The following is a 26,042-nucleotide window of genomic DNA, read 5'->3' on the forward strand; positions in this document are numbered from 1 at the left end:
TTATAATTTGGGTTCCAGATAATGGAGTCATATTCTAAGATAGGACGAACTAATGATTCATACAATCTTTTTAGCATTTGAATATCTTTATATTCACTTCCCAGGTAGCACACGGGAGACTGTCTCCCCCGAATCCTTAGAGACTCTCTACAGAAACCAAAGAGAAGCGGTAAGCGTCTCCGGAGACAACAAGGAGACGGCCGGACGATACGATGACGAACCCATGACGAAATGTCCGCACTACTCAAGAGACGGTCTCCGATTTCCGATTGATGCGCCATCAAGCGATAACCACGCGAACTACGTCGGACACATCAACATCAGTGCTAGCTTTGGCTCCAATTATTTCGGGGGCATCTAGTTCGTCATTTGAAGGAATGACATGGGCCGTAATGTCTTCCTTGATGGCGATGGCTACGCCTCCTGCAGCCACATTGCCTCCTCTGTCTTTTCTAAAAGTATTGTAACCTGGGATTTTCCAGTTCTTCCCTACTGTAAGGTGCGTTTCTGAAATAAGGCATACATTGATATGATATTTTTTAGGAACTCCCAGAGTTCTTCAGTTTTATCACTTATGTTTCCCTGTGCGTTCCCCAGGGAAATGACCAATTGGCATTGTTTATGCTTATGAGCCATAATGGGTTACATGGTAAACATATCCGTCTATTTCAGCATCATTTGTCGCATGAAAGTCATTTGCTGCAGAAGCATACTAGTCATGTTCGTAACCGCTTCGAGTAACGCTTTCATGTCGCCATCCCCGTTGTCCTTTAGCTCGCCATTTCGTCTGAGTGTAAGGTTCCCCTCGTCCTCAATAACTGCCTCCACTCTCTCCGGCCCCGTTTTACTAGAGTCCTTTCTTGGGCGGTTTCTGCGCTCAAGTTCCATCTTTCTTCTCTCCCATGCATTTTCTGAGGGAAATTTATCGATCTTTTTTGAGTGTTGCGGATCGACCGTCACTTGTTTTTCTCGATGTTCTCTATCGTGGTCACTATGCTCTTTTCTAACAGATATCGTTCTTTGCTTTTGCTCCCGTTTTTCCTCGTTTGTTTCATTTATCGCCTTGAGTTCTTTCTGATAGACTTCGCATTCGGTTGAGAATGCTTCGTGGGGTTAGCCGCAGTTGCAGCATTTTTTCGGGCTCTCTCCAGGACAATCCTTGCCTTCGTGGTCTAAGGCGCATTTGCAGCACCTAGGGGTAAGAGTGCAGAAACAGATGTGTTTGTATCTCTTGCACCTGAAGCATCTTTGCGGCGTCTTGAATTTGAAGGGAACAATCGAAATCGTATGGTTACAAATCAATGTCACTTTCTCTAAAATTTTTGGGTTGAAGCCGTTACCCTTCTGAACTGTGATGGCATACATGTCTGTATTTTTCCTACCAATTGGTCGGACGTGCAAGCACGGGATGTCATTAAGGTATAGATCCTCTGTAATGAAGTCTAAATCCATATCTGCGTCTAGGTCGTGTATCACATATTTTGCTACTCCCGCCCCTTTCTGGGCCCATGAGTATTTCTGGGCACCGGATTTCTCAAGGAAGTCATTCAACTTGTCATAGTCTTCGCGGAGCTTGAGTCATAAGCGCGATCCATCTTGCAACTTTTTTATCAAGAAGGTCTTACCTTAAACCATTTCTATAAATTTATTTACGAATTCTATTGGATTTAGTACATTCTGAACCACTATCGGTGGTGGCCATTTACTTCTGGCAGGCGCCTTCGCTTGGTAGTGCACGGATCTTGGCTCTGTCTTCCTTCCATCCGGTGGGGTTCAGGTTCCCAAGAGCCTCAAATCGATTCGTCGCGATGTAGCTATTTTCTGTGGCCACATCTTCCCGACTCCCACGCCTTCTTCTTTTCCGTTTCGAAGCTGCTACTGTTTCGAAAAGGGAGGCACTGTCTTCTTCCATGTTTTAATTATCTGTGATTTCGTCAGTAAACGAAATATTGTCAAATGCCTGATGACGCTGAAGATCAGAGTAGTGCTCCACTGCCGCGTCAGAATACGTTCTTCGTCTGATCACATCGTCCGTCTTTTGTTTTTGGGCACTTATCATTGCCTCTTCGAAGTTCTTTTCTTTTCGTCTTTCGACCCTATATCTTCAGCCTTCTTGGAGGTGGCGTTTTCAGCTTCGATCTGGTTCTCGTCTACTTGTCGCTTTTCCGCTCTCTTTGAATTTGTCGCCTCAGAAAACAGAACGGTTTTAACATTCTCAGGAATAGGCACCCTCTTCTCTTGTGTTCTGATGATTCGCGGGTCACGCGTGACATATGACCGATTACCGACCGAGTTATTTACGGGAGACCTTGGCAGAGGCATTGTTGAGGACTCCCTACTCAATACACGTAACAGGAAGGGGGAAAAAGACTGGAGGATCCTCGCGGGAACCCCGGCCGATCCTACCGCCGAAGCGGCAGGGCAAAAACGGTTGAACTCAGATCCCCCCCTATCCTACCACCTAGTCCTTAATGAGTGGACCCGCTCACTTTCCCCAAGAGTGCAATGAGGTAAATAAACCTCGCACTTGGGTGCTAATGAGCGAGACGACCTAGGGGTATTCGTTACTCAGGCGAATCACCTTGACGTGAGAACGCGCTCCTCCAGTGCTCAGCACGCCGGCAAGGTGCCCCCTTTCACGACTCGTAATGAGTCCTCAGCCGGTGTTCACCAGGCAATGCCTCGTAGGTTAAATCGAAATCGTCAAGCAACTCGAAGATCGAATTATTACACATCGGAGAGAACCCAGCTCGAAAATCCGAGAATAGCAGCGTAGCAGCTAGAGCATAGAGTGTGAAATGGGTCAATGTAAGGGAGAATCAATGTATATTCCGCTTATTTTCTATGTAAAGGTATTTTATCTTTTACGCACGAGAGGGAGGAATATACTTTGAAGAAGGGAAATCACATTAGTTTCGAGTCATATGAATGGTACTCTATTGTTTATATTAATCGTTGAGTCTTTAATCATTTATCTTCATCATTTCTGATTTATAATATGTATGTAACAAATGGTGACTGCAGTAAAGTATCTCATTTTTTAGCCCCTACATAATACTCCTTTGATGAAGGGAAGTCTGTTAAGTTTCTAGAGTCATAAAAATGGGAACTCCAACTCGTTTATGAATCTCAATATCTAAAATCATTGTTTTTTCATGCTTTCAGTTCTATAATATGTATAAACTGAATGACTTGTCATACTTAGGAATCTCGTTTTTTACGCACCGGAGATTGATGGGATCCCATATACCGCAGTATGTTGGCGTTTACATTGCCACCATCCGAGTGAGTGAAATTGGCAGACATATCAAATATAACTTATACCTTTCTTGTTTCTCCTTATTTCACTACACCCACTCTTGAAAATGTCTATCGGCTGCATTTATTTGCCACTCAACTTTCGCCTTTTTTCGTATCCCTTCAATTTCATGTTTTAATGTTTACTACTGTAATCGTTGTGCTCTAATCCGGATGTTAATCATATCACTGACTTTTAACCATAAGAATAGCACGATCCACTATGTACTGGAATATATTTCCTTGACATTTGAAAACCGAACATGAACTATGCTTATTTGAGCAAAATGTGACCTTAGTTGATTTGTCCCACAAGATGACCAAAGTCTTTACATCTAGTCTGTCCACGGCAGAGTGAAAATTATCCCGGTCCTCAATATACCTATTCCAATACACAAACGCCATCTTTTCAATCACTGCGGAATGCATTAGGTCAATAATTCCTTGAGTTAAGTCGGACACCACCATCACCCGCAACTTCTTGTGTTTAACGATAATGGGGTCTTTCTTTTCACGTGGGTGACGTATAGTGTTCACTTTCCAAGGCCAGTGAACAGTTAGTGGAATCGAAAAATCCAACATTTCGCACCTGAAAGCCTTCCCATCTTTCTGGTCGATGTAATTTCGGAGAGTTGGAACAATGATTTTCTCATAAAAATCCATCAGTTCTGGAACCTTTTTCTTCAGGTGGCACAAGCCGTTCTTATCGGTGTGGTTTACTTTCCTAGTTCCACCGGACTGCTTGCACTTTAAAACCAATTCCGGCACTCTGACTACCATTTCCTGCAAAATATTTTTAACTTCATTGCCCGATAATTCGTCAAAGTTATCAACAACAGGGGTCTGTCGCTCAGTATTTAACGCTCTTTGTATGATTTCGTCATAATTCCCCTCTCCCTGCCTAGAATATATATTCCGGACGACTTTCTCGTTGTAATCCTTGGATTTATTATCCCCAGTTCTGCACGGCAAGCCATGATTTTCAAACACGACCGCGAGAGCTTTGTGAGTAAGCGCATAAATTAATTTACTTTGAACATTAAATCCCTCAGAGCCGCTGTATAATGCACTTGCATACACCGTGTTTGTCTCTAAATTCGTAAGCCCCGAGGCATTTCCGTATTTTTAGGGGTACATAAAACATATTCTGCTACAGGAGAAGTCGAGTACAATTTTAAGAGAGCTGTCGTATTGAAGACACTGGAGAGTAAGGGATGGAATCTCTTCCATGTCGATTTCACGATATATACTCTCCACTATGCTAGCAAAGTTGGAGTCGCTATGATCTCCACGAAAGGTGTTAGTCCTTTGTGTCATTTTCTGAACATGGGAGCCCTTGTGAAGCCCTTGAAAGGAAACCGAGTGTGAACGACAAGGGACGAAATACTCCGTAATTCACCGTTGTAGTTCTGGACCATTCCCAAACGACATTGCTTCTTCCTTTTCCTCCGCATTAGCAAACACAATCCCTAAATTAATCAGACATGGGTGTGTCTTAAACATCTTCGTCCTGAATGCGTTGTACAGGACTGATTTTCCGCGGATCGTGGTTAAAAAATCCCTCTCTGTGAGGGACGTTTTAATCGTGATGATGGAGGAGGAAGATACTGTGCATCTAAAAATAATAATGAACAATACGCATTACCTGTTAGAAGCCTTTTTGCGGTGAGCAATGTGTATTCGAACAAAATTTCTCCTGCACCCTTCTAAAATCCTCTATTAGCCATCTTCTAATAGTTTTCCAATTGCAGTAGGAGAAGGGTGATTTCTGGCTATTCAGTAGCATAGTAAAGTCCACTCTTGCATTGCAATCTAGGTCCTCTATACTTGACACAACCTCCTTCTGCTACTCAGCCAACCCTACCCCCATATTTATTATCATCTGCCTCACATCTTTTCTCCCCAAAGCAACCTCGACGGCTTTTTTTCAGCATCTTTAGCATCAAATCCACCGCTTTTCTCACCAAAGACACCTCAACGGCCAGTTTTCATATTATTTTGCATCGAAACCACCTCTTATCTCGCTAAAGCCATCTCATTAGCCACTTACTTATCTTATCGATCAGGATAATAAGGTATCTCTTACAAGATTTGGAATTCATTATCTTGATGTTTTCCTATTTTAACCTTACATGCATTATTCAAAGTGATTTGATAAATTTTCATCACTCTCATCACGGTAGTTGATTGAAGCAGGCCAAGGATAGATGCCTCTAACGCAAAGTTATGTGAGAATGTATGTTTTCGGGAGAGAGTGGGAGAGAGGCCAGCGAGGCCGTGTGACTCAAAGAAAGGGTTGCTGATCATTTCATAGCCATGAGAACAGAGAAAATAATATAAAACATGCTGATCACAAGAAAACATCGTCATTAAAGATTTCGCAAACAGTCGTCCATGCCTTAGGCATTTTCGTATCACGATATGCAGTTGAATACGCATTGTTCACCGCAAATAGACTTTTTACAGGTACTTCATACTCTCTTTGTTTTTTCTTATTGCTTAGATGTACAGTATGCTCCTACGCCATCAGCATGCCAGATCATGCTATCACCGCTTAGATATTGACCAATATATACCACAACCGGAGTCACAGAGATTTAGCAACTGTTTTTCTATTTCCCCTTTTCAGCATGCAATCTCCTGTCGAAAGTCAAACAAGATTATTTGAATGTTTTCTACAACTAACGGATTAAACTGAGTTTCCCACGTACATTTCAATGCTATCGATCACGCCAATGTTCCAAATGGTGAAATAATTGTCAGACTCATGCGCATAATATACGAGAAACAATGCATGTGAACTGTAAACGATTTGAATCGTCTACACATTTTTTATTGGAGTTGTAATGCATTACAAATTTAGGTTTATGCGTTTGAGGAAACACAATTTCATCAAAATGCATTGTTGGTAAGAGCGATACCTCTTTATTACCTTTAGGCTTGCAAGACACTAGCGTCATTTATGTTTGATAAACAAAAATGGTATTAACTTTTAATCCATCATATGACTAAGTGGTTATTATTGGTGCATTATCAACCTCCTTTTTATTGATCGTATTATTGTTAGACCCTAATTTTGAAATTGAAGAGCTAAAGGTAAGATATGAACCAGTTATTGAGGGTGACATTTCTTCCAGCACATCGTATTTATCGCGAAATTTATAAAACGATTAGCATTCACCTTTTGACTTGAAAGTAACACTTCCGCCATTGCAACAAGTAATTAACAATACGAATACCGAAAAAAGGCAAGAACATAAGATATTACGTAACATTCAATTGCATTGTGATTGATTGATTGATTCAAATTGACTTCTTTCTGAACCCATGGAATTGAAATGCTTAGTGAGGAATTGACTGAAAAAGAAATGATCAAAGTATTTGATACATATGGCCTTAGCATTAAGTTGATCAGCTGGAATTTTGAGGTTCCGGCGTGGTGAGCAGGGCTGCGTCACTCCTCGTCCTCGGAAGGAAACAGCTGTTCGATCGCCGAGGCAGCGAAACCCTTCCGAGCTCCGCCAGCGATGTCTTCAATGTCAGTCGAATGGCTCCCGCTCGTACTTATGTCCCAGGAGGCGGCCCGCGATGACTCTCGAACGTTGTCTGCTTCTCGCGACCGTCAATTTGCAACACTATTTCTCTTTTAAAGCGAAATAGAACCGACTCTAAACCACGAAACTACAACCACAGAAATACAAATCACGCTCTGCTACCAAATAATGTGCGCGCTGATTATGCAGTTCTGCAAACGGAACCAGTATCTCGGAATACGCTCGAATAGTTTAAGGACTAGTACTATGTGGTTGAGATAATCTAAATAATTTCACTTAATTAAAAACAACTAGGTATATTCGTGGTATAAGATACACACATACAAATTGACAAAGCAATACAACAAAGAGCTTTTTCACATGTGGCCGGATCGATGCATTCTTCTTGGAGTAGTCGAAGCTACAGGTAAGTCTCTCGCTCCGCACAACCTTATCCACGGAGCGATCGTAAGCGAGAGAGTGCTGCTCAGTCAGTCTGCCGTCGAGCAGCATGTGACGTGGCTCGAACAGTTGCGCAGCGATATTCGAACAATTCATTTCATTGATATTTTAAGACTTAACCATGGCTAGCAATGTTTTCAAGAGGACATATTATTATTTGAACAAATATGCTGATTGTGTTGCAGGCACTCAAACTACAACCCAATAATGATGTCATCATTGAAAGGAATGTGAGTACTGTGGCATTTTTAGTGTACCCCCCCAAATTTTCCCACAGAGGATGTGGCATTTTTAGTGTCCCCCTATTTCTGGTACCCCCAGAAACTCTGAATATATCCGCAGAACTTCTCATGCTAAGGACTTCTCGCGCATAGGCCCTTCGACTCAAAGGCTCGCAGACTCGAAGTCTCGAAAACTCTTGTCTCCGAAACTCTGCCTCCTAAACAGTCTCCGAACCAGACATACCTGCAGAGCAAGACTTATATAGGAATACTGCGGAGGAATACCTACTCCTTGACAATCATGGGGAAATGGGTGCGGAGGCACCAGTTTGCAGCTTGGAGTGAGAAGTCCTAACTTAGTCCTATCAGAACTCTCTCTCTCCCTCCTACACATCACGCCACTATGTCTCTCCCCTCCATGATCTCCAATGAAATTGCCAGAGTTTGACTGATGTCTCCCACCCATAAGATTGAGGGGAAAAATTTCGGCCTGCCTGCTGGCCTGCCTTCCCACCACGGCTGGCTTGTCGGGTGACCTCCGGGTGGCCGGTCAACAGGGGCGCCTACACGGCGATTTGCAGCTGATTTGAACATCGTCCTAATACCCCTCCTCACCTAGGCAAAATCCCTCTCCTCCACCCAGACACGATGGCAAGCCCTTTCTTGCTCGGGCGCCCGAGGTGGACGGATGGCTTGACTGACATGGGTGGTTTTAGAAAAAATATACATCTGGTACTTAGTTTGGTAATATTTGCTAGGGGATCTTTAGTTATCATCGTTGTTTTCTGCAATAATTCTGACTTTGAATAATTCTAGTTCCAATAGATATTGACTGAAAATACCTCGTAATTTTTTTAAATTATGTTTCTTGAGTGGTGATTTCTTATTTGTGGAGTCTTTCCCTGAACCAGCTTGTGACCGATGATTGGAGTTCCTTATGTCTGAGGCTTACGTGCACAATCTCCAAGATTAATCCACGCAATGCCACAGTATATCAACAATTAAAACAGACCAGCCCCTCAGTGCAGCACTCTCTTCATCAATCGTATATTATTGTTAACTTGATATTTGCATATAAATTACAAAGAAGCACTACATGAACCAACATCGATCATACAATTGAACATTGATTAATCATACAATAACATTAACATTATATTGAAAATTATTTTGAGACAAAGTGCATCAAGTCATTATCGAAAGTGTTGAAATACATGGCATACATACCAGCAAAAAATAAGAAGTTTAATATACATGAATAAATTATTTAGTCCTTGAAAATGTAGCAGAATAAATTTATTTGAACATTTATGAAACCAAATCACAATCCTTACTGAATATTTAAAAAAATCATTTTCAACATTATTGGACATTTTTTATTTACACTCAAGTAGAACTCGTAACATTAAGAAATATTTACCTTGATTGCTAATGAATAACAATCAGTTATACAACTAAGACCTAGCCCTGTATGTTTCCAAATGAAAGAAAAGGTTAATATACAAAGAGACAGTCTTTTTAGATTAATCGCAAGAATAAGGCTTCTTTCCGATGTGACCGTGTGTGTTAGACACTGTTTTGTTTGGTACAATAAGACTTTTCACATTCATCGCACTAATATTTCTCCTTTGCACAAATCCGCATGTGACAGAAAAGGCTGTTTCCTTCAGAGAAAGAGTTTTCACATTCACTGCATGATTAAAGTTTCTCCTTCGTATGAGTCCGAATATGACAGACAAGGTTACTCCTTCGAGAGAAAGACTTTTCACATTCATTGCATGAATATGGTTTCTCCTTCGTATGAGTCCGAATGTGACAGACAAGGGTATCCTTTAGAGAGAAAGACTTATCACATTGACTGCAAGAATAAGGTTTCTCCTTCGTGTGAGTCCGCATGTGACAGACAAGGTGACTCGTTTGAGAGATAGACTTATCACATTCATTGCAAGAATAAGATTTCTCCTTCGCATGAATCCGAATGTGACGGACAAGGCTGCTTTTTTCAGAGAAAGACTTATTACATTCACCGCAGGGATAACGTTTCTCCTTCATATGAGTCGAAATGTGACGGACAAGGTAACTCTTTTGAGAGAAAGACTTATCACATTCATTGCATGAATACGGTTTCTCCTTCATATGAGTCGGAATGTGACGGACAAGGTAACTCTTTTGAGAGAAAGACTTATCACATTCATTGCATGAATACGGTTTCTCCTTCATATGAGTCCGAATGTGACAGACAAGGTTACTCTTGCGAGAGAAAGACTTTTCACATCCATTGCAAGAATACGGTTTCTCCTTCGTATGAGTCCGCATGTGACTGACGAGGTTACTCTTTTGAGAGAAAGGCTTTTCACATTCACTGCATGAGTATAGTTTCTCCTTCGTATGAGTCCGATTGTGACGGACAAGGCTGCTTTTTTCAGAGAAAGACTTATTACATTCACCGCAGGGATAACGTTTCTCCTTCATATGAGTCGGAATGTGACGGACAAGGTAACTCTTTTGAGAGAAAGACTTATCACATTCATTGCATGAATACGGTTTCTCCTTCATATGAGTCCGAATGTGACAGACAAGGTTACTCTTGCGAGAGAAAGACTTTTCACATCCATTGCAAGAATACGGTTTCTCCTTCGTATGAGTCCGCATGTGACTGACGAGGTTACTCTTTTGAGAGAAAGGCTTTTCACATTCACTGCATGAGTATAGTTTCTCCTTCGTATGAGTCCGATTATGACGGACAAGGCTGCTTTTTTCAGAGAAAGACTTATTACATTCACCGCAGGGATAACGTTTCTCCTTCATATGAGTCGGAATGTGACGGACAAGGTAACTCTTTTGAGAGAAAGACTTAACACATTCATTGCATGAATATGGTTTCTCCTTCATATGAGTCGGAATGTGACGGACAAGGTAACTCTTTTGAGAGAAAGACTTATCACATTCATTGCATGAATACGGTTTCTCCTTCATATGAGTCCGAATGTGACAGACAAGGTTACCCTTGCGAGAGAAAGACTTTTCACATCCATTGCATGAATACGGTTTTTCCTTCGTATGAGTCCGCATGTGACTGACGAGGTGACTCTTTTGAGAGAAAGGCTTTTCACATTCACTGCATGAGTATAGTTTCTCCTTCGTATGATTCCGAATGTGACGGACAAGGTTGCTTTTTACAGTGAAAGACTTTTCACATTCATTGCAGGAATAAGACGTTTTTGCTGCTCGTGGACGAACTGCGCATGAGTTGATATTCGAAATACAGCTTTCCCTCACCTCCCTAAAATTGTCATTCTCCCTTGATTCTCCGAAGTTATCCTTAAGCAGCCCATTTCCTTTTTGTCTCGCTCCTTGGCTCTTACCCATCAGCTGATTTAAACTTTTGGAGGGGATGAGCTGACACGACATATTAGTTTCTCTCCTTGAAACAAAGGTTATGAGAGACGAATATTTTCTGACTGACAAATTTGAATCAATATCAAAATTTCCAGAACCGAAATGAATCTCGAGGTGCTTAATGAGATCAGATTTGGCATCGAATGCATCTCTGCATTTGAAGCAATGATAAGATTTTTCCCTGGAACTGGCACGCTTCCCAGGATTTTTGATCATGCAAGTACTTTTCACTTTGTTTTCCTGTATAACTACTTCGGGGCCATTCTTTCCATTCTCAGTGCTCCTGAAAAACTTGATGGTCTCTGCATTATCACAACCACCTCTCTTCTCATCAATAGTCATTTTTGCTCTATCCCCTCTGATTTTACACGCATATCTAGATTCCAAATGTAATCGTCCAACATTACGAATTGAGCAGGACCTCATTTTATCACCAAGCAAGGTATCAGACTTTTTAACGTCTTTATCCATCACCTTCTTTCCTTTCCTTGAATGTGATGCTCTAATCTTCGGTTCAAGGACTGCAAACAAGGCTGAGGCTCTTTCAGGAGCTGTGGACTCTAGAAAAGAATTTCAAATAAAAAAAGGTAAGGTCAGGCATGAAATCTACGATTCGTTGAACTAATTTATAACAGCCTTTGGGCAGATATCAAGGCAGCTGCTTGAACCGACCGTTCATGTAGATGCAACAAACATAACAAGGTGTCGGTTAGTTTTTACGGTGTTTTCCATGCATTTCTTAACAAATAAAATTTCACTGCTCCTCAGAGTAATTGAGCAAAATATTGCATACTAACCTCAATTATCTACTCGAGAAAATATCTCAATGCACTTTTTCATGCACAGAAGTAATCATAAACTGTATTTACAGATGGCATGCATACACATAATGTGGAATTGAAACAGTTATCATTATTATAAAAAAACAAATAATTCCGTAGATTATAAATATTAAATATACAATATATAAATGTCAAGGAATTAGATAGGCAAGAAGATAATAAAAGCTCACAAAAAATCTCTTTCTACTTAATAAATCATAGAAAGGAAGATGGATGGGCAATAATATGGCATATTTTGAGAAATTGCTCAAAGGACAGCATGTATTAAAAAAGAAATATTTGTCAGAATTATAATAGCAGTAAATTAAGATCACATTCTCTGAGGGGCACACCACTCTAATTCTAATGAAAATTTCATTACTTTCACACCTTGCATTATTAATAAAATCATTTCAAATACAAAGGTATGGGGTATTAACACATTCGCTTCCGGGCCCGAATTCTACTGTCATTCCGCGTGTGCCAGGCGAATATTTTCGAACCCATTACCAAACGGCAATAATGATATTGAGCCTATCTCCGGGTTTTACTAATATTTCTCGGAATATTATCACTCATTGCGTGATGCGCTATCGCTTGTAACTTAAGTCACGTGCGACGCCATAGGGCATCTCCCCTTTTTTGACAATGCCTAAAATTTGATGAGACGCCATTTGGCGGTTCAGGCATTTGGATCTGCGTACCAACTTTTTAGTGTACACTGAAAAGCTATGATTGAAAATAATGTTAAAACAAATTTTAATTGTTGATTATGCTTTTTATAATATTTGCTACCATACCCGGAGATGATTAGTGCAATGACTTAAATTTGGGAGACTTAGGTACGGCTGATCCGGACAGATCATAAATTTTGTAGAAACACGTTTGGGTTTACTGAGGGCAACTTTGCGGCTCATCGTCTGCAAGAATTCTTTGTTCGGGCCTTTCTAAAATGAAGATACAGCGCTAAAAATAGTGCGAAAAATACTAATACTAATTTTATGTTATGATAATTTTATCCTCTAAATTACCAGACTTCGAAGACTTCCTTCAGTGTTATTTGTATTTACCAGGTAGTGCGTTGATTTATTTAGACCCTATCAACGGAATCCCGAAGAATATGCATCCATTTTTCTATAATTTATGAACTTAACTACAGGAGGGAGATCACGTGGGCACCTGGATTCCGTGTTTCACTCCACACTATAAAAGCATTAACAATGCAAGTCCCAAAAAGAGCATAATCGGCCACCTTGTGGTACCACCTTACTGTTTTTCGGTGGGTGCAGTGATACAACGAAAGGGTGTCGGCAATGTCAATTCCTCCTTTTATTTTATTGTACTCAATCACCATCTTTGGCTTAGTAACCACTCCCCCTCTTAGATTTATTTCCCCGTTGGGATTATCTCCTATCTGATGGTGGTGGAGATCATGAATACGTCGCGCTGATCTTCCCAATTCTATGCCGTTGCTCCACAAGTTTTTCATAGCACTGAAATGCCTTTCTTTAATTTAGCCGTCGTTATTTCTCTTAACTGCCCTTTCCTATTTTTCTTAATGGTTCCCACAAAATTATACTTATCTCCCAAGATTTCTTTCCATAAGCGCGGGATGAATCACCCCACTAGAAGTATCTAAACATTACAGCAGGAGCAGGGGTGCCGACTTACAAAAAATATTGGGAGGGCCCAAACCGGGGACCTTGTCTCTGTAAATTTTATAAGTAGTGAATTTTAAGTTTTTTAAGCATTTTAGAAGAGTCATATGATCAACGTTAGAACCCTGATCACTGGAATCTAGATATCTGGACACTCCGGGGAAAATGACAAGCATGGCACAATTTTTCCTCACATCTGTAACGAATTTTTGGGGGGACTCGGGCCCCCTCAGGCCCCGTGGAGTCGGTGCCACGGAGAAGGAGTTATTAGAATGTGAATAAAAAATGGAATAAGGAATCATACCTCTATTAGAAGAAGAAAGATTACCTGACTATGAGGATTCATACGACTCCTCAGACACCGTGAATTAGCGGTGTCCCCTTCAGAAAATCCTTCAAGGTCGTTGGTGGAACCCGAATTGTCAGAATAAAACATATGCTCGATTTCTTCTTCGTTAAAACGTTTCTTTCCCCCAATTATGCGTGACGGAGTACACGTGATATATTCACTAAACTGGTTATCACTGCCGTATCGAAGGCACAGGCACAGAGAATAAATTTGGTATACTGATATGCTCTTCACTCGGTTAGGTGTGAGCGACAACTGAGGGAAGGAAAGAAACGAAAAAAAGCTCTGGAAATGTAATTTGAAACATTATGTGGAGATATAATACCTCAAGCTCCACTTGAAATATAGAATGATATAGCCATTGAAAAATGGCACTCTCGAAAAAAACATGAGAAACCGAAGGCGAAAGAAATGAAATTCGAGCTGAAATGTGTTACCAATTTTCCCGAAACCTTTTCTCCGATACATTTTTTACCAAACACCTAATTTCCCGATTGTATAAAAAAAGCTATTTATCGTAAAATTCAACAAGTGGGACTCCAAGTCCCTTACAATGAAGATAACATTGTCTCATCAGTGCATAAGGATGTGTAGCTTAAATTTCAAGTTCTATACATTGCTTGATGATTCAACGAAAAAGCTATTTTGACGCCTATTGGCATCTCACTAGTTGCGTCCAGCGGCAATGTGAGACGCCATATGGCGTCTCACTAACTCGGATTTGAAGTTATGTGAGACGCCCTATGGCGGCGCGTGGCAGGGAATGTGTTAATGATCTCATACCTTAAGTCATTATAAATTAAATAGGGATAGTCAGACGGGATTCCTCATATCCAAATATCTGCAGTTTTTGCCCTTCATCTGATATATTGTATTCAAAGTTGCGGAAGGCATCGGATCTGGATCCGAAATTATATATTATGGCTTCTCTGAATCCACACCCCATATGATAAGAGTGGAAAGGGTTTTAACACTATTCGAATATGCCCTCACAGTGCCACTGATATCTCTTTCTGCCAGTCTTAGTTTGAGAGCCTGGATAATTCACCATGGGTTGGTATAAAAAACCATCAGAACAGACCAAATATGCAGAACGTGAAAATGACAAAAAGCTTGTTGGGTTTGCACAATGCATCCAACATTTTGAAAAAAGGCTTTGTATGCAAAGACGCACTAAAATGAGAGAAAGTATATTTTGTAACATATCAGTAGCCTGATTCCCTACCTTTTTCCCGAATCGATTTTTCCGACGACCTTTTTCCCGAACTTGTTTTTCCGAATCCATTTTTCCCGAAAGCTTTTTTCCCGAAACCTTTTCTCCGATACATTTTTTACCAAACACCTAATTTCCCGATTGTATAAAAAAAGCTATTTATCGTAAAATTCAACAAGTGGGACTCCAAGTCCCTTACAATGACCCAACAGATAGAACCCTCAAAACGACAGTTCATATGATGGCAGCTTTAGCGTTTGTTCCAGTTGAAGACGTTGAAACAACTTTCGAGCTTCTAAGAAAGTACGCGGATAAAAATATTCCCAGACTTGAGCCAATTATGAAATATTTTCAAGAAACATACGTCATTGGTGTAAAAGCTGTTGGCAGACGACGCGCTGTTCCTCCTCGATATCCTCCTAGTCTATGGAATCAACATGAAGCTACAAAAGCAGGTTATGCAACAACAAATAATGCATCTGAAGGTTGGAATAACCGATTTAGGTTACTAGTCGGGAAAAACCACCCGGATTTATACTCAGCTGTAAAAGAGCTGCAGATAGAACAAGCTGACACAGAGGTTGTCTTGTGTATGAACATATTTGGTTATGAAAAATATGAACTCATTTTTATACAATCGGGTAATAAGGTGTTCGGTAAAAAAATGTTTCGGAGAAAAAGGTTTCGGGAAAAAAGCTTTCGGGAAAGAGGACGCGTTACGATTCGGGAAAAAATTATTTCGTGAAAAAAAGGTCGTCGGAAAAAAACGGTCGGGTACCCAGTAGGCTACCCCAACAAAACTTCCCAATTCCATCTTAGGGCCATCTACAATCATATGGTTTCACTGGCTGACCGAGTATTCAGGGTTGAATTCACCATGGATTTAGTCTAACAAGTAATCACCATGAAGCCTGATTCATGACGAAGTCTGTAAGAATTTATATTTCATTTCCTCACTTTGTCGATTCATAGATTTACATGAAAAAGCTGAAAATTGGCAAAGATACCTGATTTCCAGGTTGTCCATATGTATGTTTTCCGATTCCCTTACACTTCCTTCATAATTTATCTATTTTCAGATGAAATCATCACAATAATATTTTCATTTTTAATACGTCCAGAGTAAATTTTCATAAAAATCAAAGTACTTAAAATGAGAAGCAATGTATAAAATACTTCCAGAACATCCTAAAAAAAATTAACTTAACAGTTAAGAGTCAAATTAACATCCAATTAATTCAAACTTCCTCCAAGAGAGTGATGACTTGTAATTCGCTGGACCACCTTAAACAATTTGGATGAAGCTGCAACCTTGAAATCTTAGCTAATGAGAATAAGTAAGCATGGTCCGGTAACCCACTGTCATCACTCTGCAGAACTATGACTGCTGCACTCAAGGTATTAAATTGAGTTTCGACATTTTTAGCCAAATCAGTTTTTTTCTTATCACACTTTTTCCATGAACAACTGTTAGACCTATTAAAGCACAGTTGCCTAGAGCACAAAACAGTTCGTTTTGTCTATGGACGCCACAATTGACATGATACATAACTGGAATCTTATGCTTATTATTCTTCACAAGTGATTCATTGGGATTTTTTTCTATTACCCAGTCTTAAAGACAATATTGTTAGTTAAAGTACAATGAAATTCCCTTATGAATGCAACTGACTGCATATATTGGTTAATGTCACTGAAGCATACCGAAAATTTTACTAATCATTTGCCGACCTCATTACATTCTCCAGCTGAACTATTAACAAAAGCTAAAGAAAGTATAGATGGATGAAAAATACAGATGCAACATCCTTAACAAGGGAAGTGTCCAAAAACCGGGTCTCAGATTTCAATCGAATTTTCTTTTGTTATTTATAGTCTATTGGGAGATGTTTTTGAATCGGCCACAATATGGGGTTATATTACCAAATAGTTTAAACTGAAATGCGGTTAAAAATTTACAGGTAAATATATTCATGTATAAGAGACACTGCAAATGGTGAGCATTAGTCCAGTGGTTAAAGTGCCCAGATGTCATGCCAAGGATTTGGGGTATAGAAAAACATTAAAAATTATCAATGAAATTCATGAATATATTGATGGATTCATCAGTAACATAGACAATACAAAAATACATAAAAAATGGCATGCAAGGTTTGCAAAATTCCATTGAATTTTGAGACCCGGTTTTGGAACATTCCCTTGCCAAAATTAGTTACAAGTCTTTTCTGTGAAGAGACATTTTCAAGCACAGAAGAGCACTCACCCACCCCCTCCATCATAGTCTTCATGGCCATTGTCCGATTCTGAACCAGCACTCCATGCTCCAAAACAGTAGACTGAAAGTAATCAGATTTCAGATTTACCAAAAACAAATGAAAACTAAAATAATAAAAAAATGAAACAAAAATCTTAAATCTTGTGACTCTCTGGCGTGCATACAAAAACAAATGACAAAGTGACAACACCAAGACTAATCCTAAACACTCGCCAATAATCCACTGTCCTGATATAAATATATACTCCTTTCTAGAGAAAAAGGGTGGGCCAAAAGAACAAACAAAAGGCAAGGTACAGTCACTTTCAAAAGTAGGTCCCCACGGCCAGCGCGAGCAATTACGTTTTTCTCGGTGGTCGAACTTCGGGTATTGGCTATGCCTTCTGTGTCTTGAACGGGCCAGTTTGACTTACTCTCACCGTCCGCGCAAGTCTTCCCGAGGCATTCTTCACTATTCCTAAATTCTTCGCGACTTCCCCGACCCCCAGTGCCACAACGCAAGGCGAAGCATATGTTCTCAGTCATGGGATTCCCACCCTGATAGTATTCTGAGATGGGTATTACGAGTAGTCTGGCTTGCACTAAAAATAACAAGACGTATCTGCGTCGCAACGCACATAAGAGGAAGAAACGAAAATTGGAATTTACGTCTGAAAGAGAATTCAAAAGGTTTCCTACAAAATAACCTTCTAGATTATACCTTTAACACATTATTACCAACACCATCAATATATATTGCTCTATGTTTAAGTATTTCAAACACACTGTTTGGCGCATTCATTATTCCTAACCATTTTCTTAGGATACATATGTTTACCATGGTTTATACTACAGTTTTCTACGTGTCTCATCACGCGAGAAATCAAAAATATTAATGTGCGCTAAATTGTAATGTTTAATTCTGTATCATATTTATTCCAGTCGTTACTAACATATCCCATATGAACAAATATTTAAAATGGAATCTATAGTAAAGACATTAAGGTATTTATGAAGATTCCTGAAGAAAATGGAAATTTCATCAAAGATTTAAATTAGGAAATGGGAGGCTAGATTTGCTCGATATTTATGTTGAATGTTATCCTATTCAGATTAAGGGTAACAACCTTAATTCTTAAAAGAGGTCGATAGTGCAGCAGTGAATCCGTTGTGATTTTATGCCAAGGTCATGGGCAAAGGCATTCCTTTGTTAGAATTTCGGTCTGAGATCGTAAAATTCTACGAGGCAAGAAATTGTTTCCAATACAATTGCTGATGACATTTGGCATGAAAATCGGTGCCCAATGGCGGGAAACCTTAGGAAAAATTACAAACCCCAGCATGCTCGTCAAGGGAGAATAGGGCATTTAATTTTCAGGCATACTTATAATTCCCAGCCAAGATGTCGAGTGTGCAAATCAGAGATAAGTTCTGTTGTGAAATGAGCTGTTTAATTCCACACAGATTATTGAACATTGAATCAGAAAAGATGATGAAAAATAAAATATGCAACCTAAGTTTTGAAAAGTTCTTTTTTGTTTTTATTTTCCGGAGTTTGCCCAGCATTGCATAAACACAACATAATGAAAATCATATATTATGATAAATATGATAATTTTTTTCAAAAAATTAATCTTAACTAGGTCAAAAGAAACCGTAACATAAAAAAAATAACCAAAGGTAAAAGCCCAACATGGAATCTGGGGAATAATGGGTTAAATGAATGTGGATTTCATGCATACCTCCATGGCATCAGTCTCCTTGGGAGATAGTTCTTTCTTGGCTAAAACCTGCATACAGTCAAGGCCTGTCACGATGCCTCCAGTACCTTTAGCATCCACCTCTTCACCTTGGGAAGATGTTGACGCCTCTGCCTGCATATTAGTTTACAATCAGCATCATTAAAGACAGGGAGATGGAAATATATAATGAGCTTGGTGAGTTTGCCAAAAAAAATGATTATCATATATTGCATTGATAAATGTCTATACACTACCCCAAAAATTCACTCGTTTATATTCACAGTTACAGCATGTGTGTCACATTTGCATGCCCTAAATTGTACAATAACTATAATGTATCAGAGTGCTCAAAAAGGGAAATAACTCATGCTATCAAGAAAATGCAGAATTAGTATCAAGTAAAAAAAAAACTACTACATAATGTGTATTGTGTGTACACTACTACATAATGTGAATGATTTTTTCTCTAATGTTTGAATGAATGACTGGGACTATAGTTTAATTTTTTTTTAAATTGCTTCAAAATATTGTTGCCCTCATTATTCTTTACTTTGACTCATCTTCCACACAAGCTAAAAGTGTTTATATTCTGTGGATTTTATATGCTAGATGTTTTGTATCATGATCAAAATTCTTATTTATCTTTCAAAATATAGATATGAGATTCAATTTTGGGCAAATCACTCGCAAGAGTACGGAAAAAATACAAAGCATGCTGTGTTGAGAGATAGATGAGTTAACTCACTTGCCAAGAGTGCAGCATATCGTTAGCTCATCCTACTACAATGCCTGGACCTATTACCAACCGTTAATTCCCATGGTAGCCTTTACAAATTCGTCTGCGTTTTGTGGATGATAACCATAATCCCTGCTTTTTTTTTACTATTACCATTCCATTCATTCATCTAACAAAGGTTACTATGAAAATGCAAGGGGGTGTTATTCCATACATCGGCATAGCAGTTTTTATTTCTGTAGTGAGCCTGGAAATAAATAGCTAAGGAGTATAAAGGAGCAATTCATAGCTTGCAAACAATAACGGAGAGTTTCACTCATTCCACTGCCTATCTAACCTTAAGTACAGTGGGAAAATTACCTCCCTCTTAACATGCAAGAAGTATGCCTAAAATGATCGTTGGCCTTCTATTATCATAACATTTTGATATTTGGTGATTTTTATGGGTGCTTCACAGGTAGCAACTGTTTAAGAAGTGTGTTACTTTAAGCAAACGAATATAACATTTAAGGTAATAATCTGAATATATTATTTTTTTAAATTTTAAGGTTTACCAATGCACGTGACTCTACAGTGTATGCAACCAGCTCCACACTAATGGATCTCTGTAAAAATTTATGTATATTCCACAAAACCTTAGTTCTCCATATTTGGGCGTAAAACTTGATAATAGTCTCCTTGGAAGAACACATTCAGAAGATCTGCAGAAAAATGAGGTCTACTTGTTTTTTTATTCTATCAGATAAATTATAGTTACTTATGTATTAATCCCATTTTATTATGGTGAATTCTACCGGAATGTGATGTTTAGTATCCTTATCTGGGGCCGTAGACCCAATTATAAAATAATCTTTAAAATTCAAAAGAGGATGCTGCAGCTCTTAGGTAAAATCTCTCCTTCCACAGCCAGTCACCCCCTACTTCAAAAATTAACTATATTATATCACCCCGTTGTGTTCATGTTAACTGCAACTTTTTGAGCAAAAAACTATATACATAGATACAATGAATTTATTCATATAAAAATTTCTTTCTTTCTTCATTAGTACTGTTTTTGTACCTTATGCACTCCTTTACATGTCTTATGTTTGTCTAAACAAATCACTGGACCAATTAAAATATTTTTATTAATATTATTATTATTTTGACTACCTGATAAGAAGCTTGGAACACGAGGTCATTAGTGCTTGCACTGAGTGCATATCCTCCTCCATCATCACTGAACTGATATGATTTCACAGAAGTGGACCCACATGTTTCCATGCCACTCTGAGGAAAAAAGAGAATTAACACTTCATTGATACAGGTTTTCACCAATTGCTATTAGAAGCAAAAAGATCACAACCAACACATCAAATATAGGGCATATGCATAACTGGAAAATTCCCTGATTGGCTATTCTGACCTCAGAGAAGGCGGGATAAATTTATCGACTTAACAAAATATGGCCCATTTAGTTACTCTGCCTTTTCAATTAGCCATAGGAAAACCTTCCTAAAAAGGAACAACAAATTTATCAGCAATAATTTGAGACATCAAGGTCTCATGACATCATTATCGACAACCAAGATTCTTTGTCTACATGTGCAGATTGAGTACAAAAAAGTTGATTTCATCCATTATAAGAAATCGTTATATTTCATTTCAATCGAAGTTGAATACATAAAATGCACCATTAAAATCAGCTCACGGAAAGAAATTGATGCCTCTCAACAGCCACCCTGGTTTGCCAACATCTACCTAATACCCTTTCAAAATATGGTGAAGGACAAATCCTGAGTCCCCCATATAATTTACTCCATACAGTTCTCACCACATCCTCATTTGCTACAGTTAGAATATGCCTTTTTTAGGAGCAATTCATGTTTGGTAGATTTGACTAGAAACTGCATTACCTGATTATGTGGCAATACAGCCAGCCACAACCAACACAACAGGTTTTATCATTCACCATGAAAGGTTTTTCTCATTTGGAACGATTTCACCAGGCAATCCTGATTCAAATCATTAGGGGTGCCCAGCCACACTATGGTCGGTGATCTGTTGATATGACATCACAATAACTCAGCATGAGAGTACCAAATGCTACAATAGGTATAATGAATTTCACTTGTTTTCCTTCCATTTTCTTTGCAACATGTCACAACATTTCAACATGTCTCTTCACGGAGGCGAGGCTTGGATGTTGACAGCAGCAGAAAAATCTGGAGTAGAAGCATTCGAAATATGGTGCAGCCAAAGAATGATGAAGATAAAATGCATCGGCCATGTAAGTAATGGGGAAGTGCTACAAAGAGTGGCAGAAAACAGAATTCTTCTGAAAACCCTTGACAGTAAGCAGTAACACTTAGTTATGTGAGACTGATGTCATACCACAGAACAGAATGGGGGCATATACAGTTAGTTATACCACATAATGAGACTGATGGCCTGATAAAAAGTCGTAGGACTGGTGGAAGAATAGCAAAGGTTATAAATGATGTAAAAGAGAAGAAATATGTACCAATGAAAAGGTTAGCAGACAGGAGAGTTGCCTCAAAGATATCTTAGGACTTATGAAGTGGATCCACCCTTCTGTTTTGTGGTGATTGGGAGAGAGCATGGTGTTTCTATGCTGACAAAAGTGGGAAATGCCTTAACATCAGAGCCCTCAATTGCTCAGTGAGCAAAGGTGAGTGATCAGAGCAGCTCTATGCCCCTATTCTGTTCAGAACAATGAACCATTCATTTTGAATAATTTCATCACCAACGACACATATCTGTAAGTTGGAAAAAAACTTTCAGGGAAATGGGCCAAAACTTTTGGGATTTTGATTCCCTTAATCCCCCTTGAAAAAGAAACCATAGTCAGGAAACATTGGTGCCACCCAAAAATTTGCAAAGGACACATAGCCCGGAAGCTTTTCTTTATCCAACATGATTAACTGTGAAAGTCCTAATGAATACTTATGATACATCTCAAGTTTACTTATTCACATTTGACAAAGTTAGGGTTAAGGTTTTACTTTTCTGGCGATTGATACAGGAATGTTCCCTGGAGGAAATATTTCTGTGATCATATTCCTATTCCATATTTGATAAAGGAAGGGAAAAGGTACTGTTATTATCGTAAATGATATTGGAATACTTCATGGAGGACTGAATTTGTGTAGTAGCAAAAATGTGCTTAACAAATCAAACATAAACTTACCAAGTCGTCAGTTGCCAATGGGTCAAAAGCATTACTTGAAATTCCATCTGCATCCGGTGTGTTCATCACAGGATAATTATCTTCACTGAGAGGGTCTTTATTCTCGTCTTTCACAGTTACCTAGAAGATAATGCTGGGTGCGAATCAATGGGGGCAAAATAAAAATGTAAATAATTATATATAACAACAATAAAACATCCTCTTTCACCTAGGACCACTCATTCTGGCTGAAATCATGTTTGCATAAGATTTTAGTGACAACCTAAAATGAAATGGCTGACATGACCAGTTCACCCTGCACACCTTGGTGTGGCATGCTTCTCAATGTGCTAGCCACAGTAAAAGAGGGTCAATTCTTCACCTTCAAACTCAGAAATTATGCCATCCAGTAGATCTTTGATTTATATTTCCATTTATAATGCATAATATGTTGTATTTAAAGTGTCCATGGCACAACAATAGCGACAGAGAGATTAGTGTTTTCTCATTATTTGCAAAGGAGTTAAGTAAAACCCTCATTATCTGTGAATCCATTTTGAGCCAGAATTTCAAGAAGTCTGTGATGACATTGTCTCCTTAAGTCAGTTATTAAAAAATTTCTATACAATAACTCTAATAATTTTTTCCTTTTTATGAACACACCAACACGTTCCACAGAAGAAAAATTCTTTTCATCAAATATTTGAATCTACTACAGGTATCCCTCATCAAAAACCATAGATATGTTACAAAAAAAGTCTTGTTAAGGAAATTTAGTGACAGGAAAGAAGCATACACGATTCCAGCAGTAAAATTTCCACATTCTGGATCATTGACTGATTTGTTTGTGAGCTGTTTTACATCTATGGGCATCTATGTAGTTGAAATGACAAAATGACAAAAAATCCAAGTGATTCAAGATTGCAAACACCCAAAATCTTTGATAAGGCCGTTTTACACGGGGCATGGAATTGCTCAGATTAGAACGGCATTTATTTCTAAAATGGCTAGGAATTGCACAAAAGCATGAACAAAATTAGAACAGGGGCTATTTTGTCATCTCACATTCACTCATTTTGGCTCATGTGTTCTAGCATTTCACTCTTATGCAAGATGCATTTTGACTGCACCTTCGCTCACATGTCCAATTCTGCTATAGAATGGTAAAGCGAGCCTTACAGCTTCAATCCTGAAACATGAAAAAAGTCACCTTTGGCTGTAACGTACCAATCAGGAGGCACGAAAAAAAAACAAATACTGTGTTGTTTTACTGGAACGGAGGCATTCATAGTAGTGACCAACCCCAGCATCCACACCGGAAACTCATAACAAGCACCCAGTTAAGAGGAAGTTTTTGCAATGGATGAAGGTACTGTACGAGGTTTTCCTCAATTGAGGCATGTGCACTCACAAAACGCAAAGGAAACTGACAATTGAAGGGACCTTACAAAACTTCCTTTGGTTGAGAGAGACACATTCACTCTACATAAAGGAAATGTGTTTCCTTCAGACCACTCCAGCTGGGCAATGTACTAATGAGATTCTTGCCACTCACAGATCAAACTCCAGAATATCAATATTCAATTAGGGAGGAGGAGTAATGTCACAAAGAGCGTGTGGTTTGAATGAGAGTTTTGGCCACTTAGAGCAGAGGCAAAACAGCTGGAACTGTGGCATTTTTTAGTGTTCCCGCCCCCAAAACTTTCTGGTACCCCCCTCCTCCAAACTTATCTGCAGAACTTCTCCTGCTAAGGACTTTTTGTGCTAAGGTTTTTCGCGTAAAGGCCCTTCCACAAAGGCCCTGTCTCGGAAAATCCTGTCTCCAGAAAATCCTGCCTCCAGAAAATCTGCATCCGGAAACCAGCATTTGAAGCCAGCATCCAAAACCAGCCCCAAACCAGCCTACCTGCAGTGCAATACTTATATAGGACTACTGCGGAGGAATTCTTACTCCTTGGCAATGAAGGGGAAATGGGTGATGAGTCTCTAGTATGCAGTTTGGAGTGAGAAGTATTACCATAGTCCTATCACATATCTCTCTCCCTCCAACACCTCACCCCACTATGTCTCTCCCCTCCTTGTGTTCCAATGAATACCCCTCTGATTCGACTGATGTCTCCAACCCAGAAGTTTGAGGGGAATATTCTGGCTGGTATGCTGTTCACTCCAACCCAGGGATGATGTTTTGTGGATCAGCCTGTCAAGAGGGACAGTGACGTAGCTGATAGAACATCGCCCTCACTACCCCTCCGCTCCCTCTGAAAAACCCCTACCCTCAATCCTGTCTCGTGGTGGAAGAGCCAAGCTCTCTTCTGCTTGGGCACTCTTGTTGGACGGACGGCTAGTGGGACAGCCGATTTTAGAAAAGTTATACTGCTGGTATTTCGTTTGGTAATATTTCCTATGGGATCATTAGTTATCATCGTTGTTTTCTGTAATAATTCTGATTTTGAATACTCTACTTCGAATAGATATTGAACGAAAATACTCGTAAATTATTTTTGGCAATTTTTTTCTTGTGAGTGTGCTCTCTTGTTTGTGGGGTCTTTCCCTGATCCAGCTTGTGACCAACGGTTGGAGTTTTCCCGTCTGGGCTTACATGAACAATCGACCAGATTTAACGACGTAACGCCACAGAACGATAGATCGAGGTTCCGCTGTACATTGAATTGTCTTCATCTTTTCTTTACCCAGGCTAATAAAGAAGTGCCACAACAAGCTGGATCCTTCATTGAAATGAAGGAGGAAGATGGCTTAAACAAAGAAAGGGCAATAATAAGACACAGCCCAGTTATAACCAAGACAAATGGGTTGAACAGAGATTTCACACAGTTGTCAACAAGTCTACTCCATCATTTCTATAAGAATATTTCCAGTGTTGTACAAGTGATATTGACTGAAAAATATTAGTGTGGTTTAGCTTTCTGCTTCAAACTGAAAAAGCCCTCAACTGACGGTTGCATAACTATGAGTGACTTCCCATAAATATACTTATATGTATGACAGACACCCTCTTTCTTATAGCATCCGAGAAATTTGTACAAATGAAGGTGGTTCAAATCAGGTTTCACTGTGTATGAGAACATAACTTACCAACTCATTGTCCCTGGGCAGTACCAAGTCTGGCACAGAAATGTATATTTCAGTGGTTTGGGCTGAGCATGTGAGCTGTGAATTGTTTTCAATCA

General features: G+C 39.3%; 1 protein-coding gene across 1 annotated transcript; it reads right to left on the reverse strand.

The window, feature by feature from the left end:
• Positions 1–280: 280 nt before the first annotated feature.
• On the reverse strand, positions 281–25,981 carry LOC124170394. The gene is made up of 7 exons (XM_046549114.1): positions 25,948–25,981; positions 22,876–22,995; positions 20,838–20,954; positions 18,950–19,081; positions 17,217–17,289; positions 10,633–11,472; positions 281–507 (listed from the first exon to the last, which is right to left on the reverse strand). Exons 2-7 carry the CDS (start codon positions 22,939–22,941, stop codon positions 281–283), a joined length of 1,455 nt encoding a protein of 484 aa, XP_046405070.1. The 5' UTR covers positions 22,942–22,995; positions 25,948–25,981.
• Positions 25,982–26,042: the final 61 nt, after the last annotated feature.

The sequence above is a fragment of the Ischnura elegans genome, chromosome 13, assembly GCF_921293095.1.
Source record: "Ischnura elegans chromosome 13, ioIscEleg1.1, whole genome shotgun sequence".
In the NCBI taxonomy this organism is placed as follows: Eukaryota; Metazoa; Arthropoda; class Insecta; order Odonata; family Coenagrionidae; genus Ischnura; species Ischnura elegans.

Bases quoted from the DNA above. Each gene is read 5' to 3' on its own strand.
- LOC124170394 (XM_046549114.1), bottom strand. From the start codon at position 22,941: ATGAACACACCGGATGCAGATGGAATTTCAAGTAATGCTTTTGACCCA. The intron at 20,955-22,875 runs GTAAGTTTATGT...TTTTTTCCTCAG, and splicing joins CATTGGCAACTGACGACTTG to AGTGGCATGGAAACATGTGG. The intron at 19,082-20,837 runs GTAGTCAAAATA...ACTAATATGCAG, and splicing joins TGTTCCAAGCTTCTTATCAG to GCAGAGGCGTCAACATCTTC.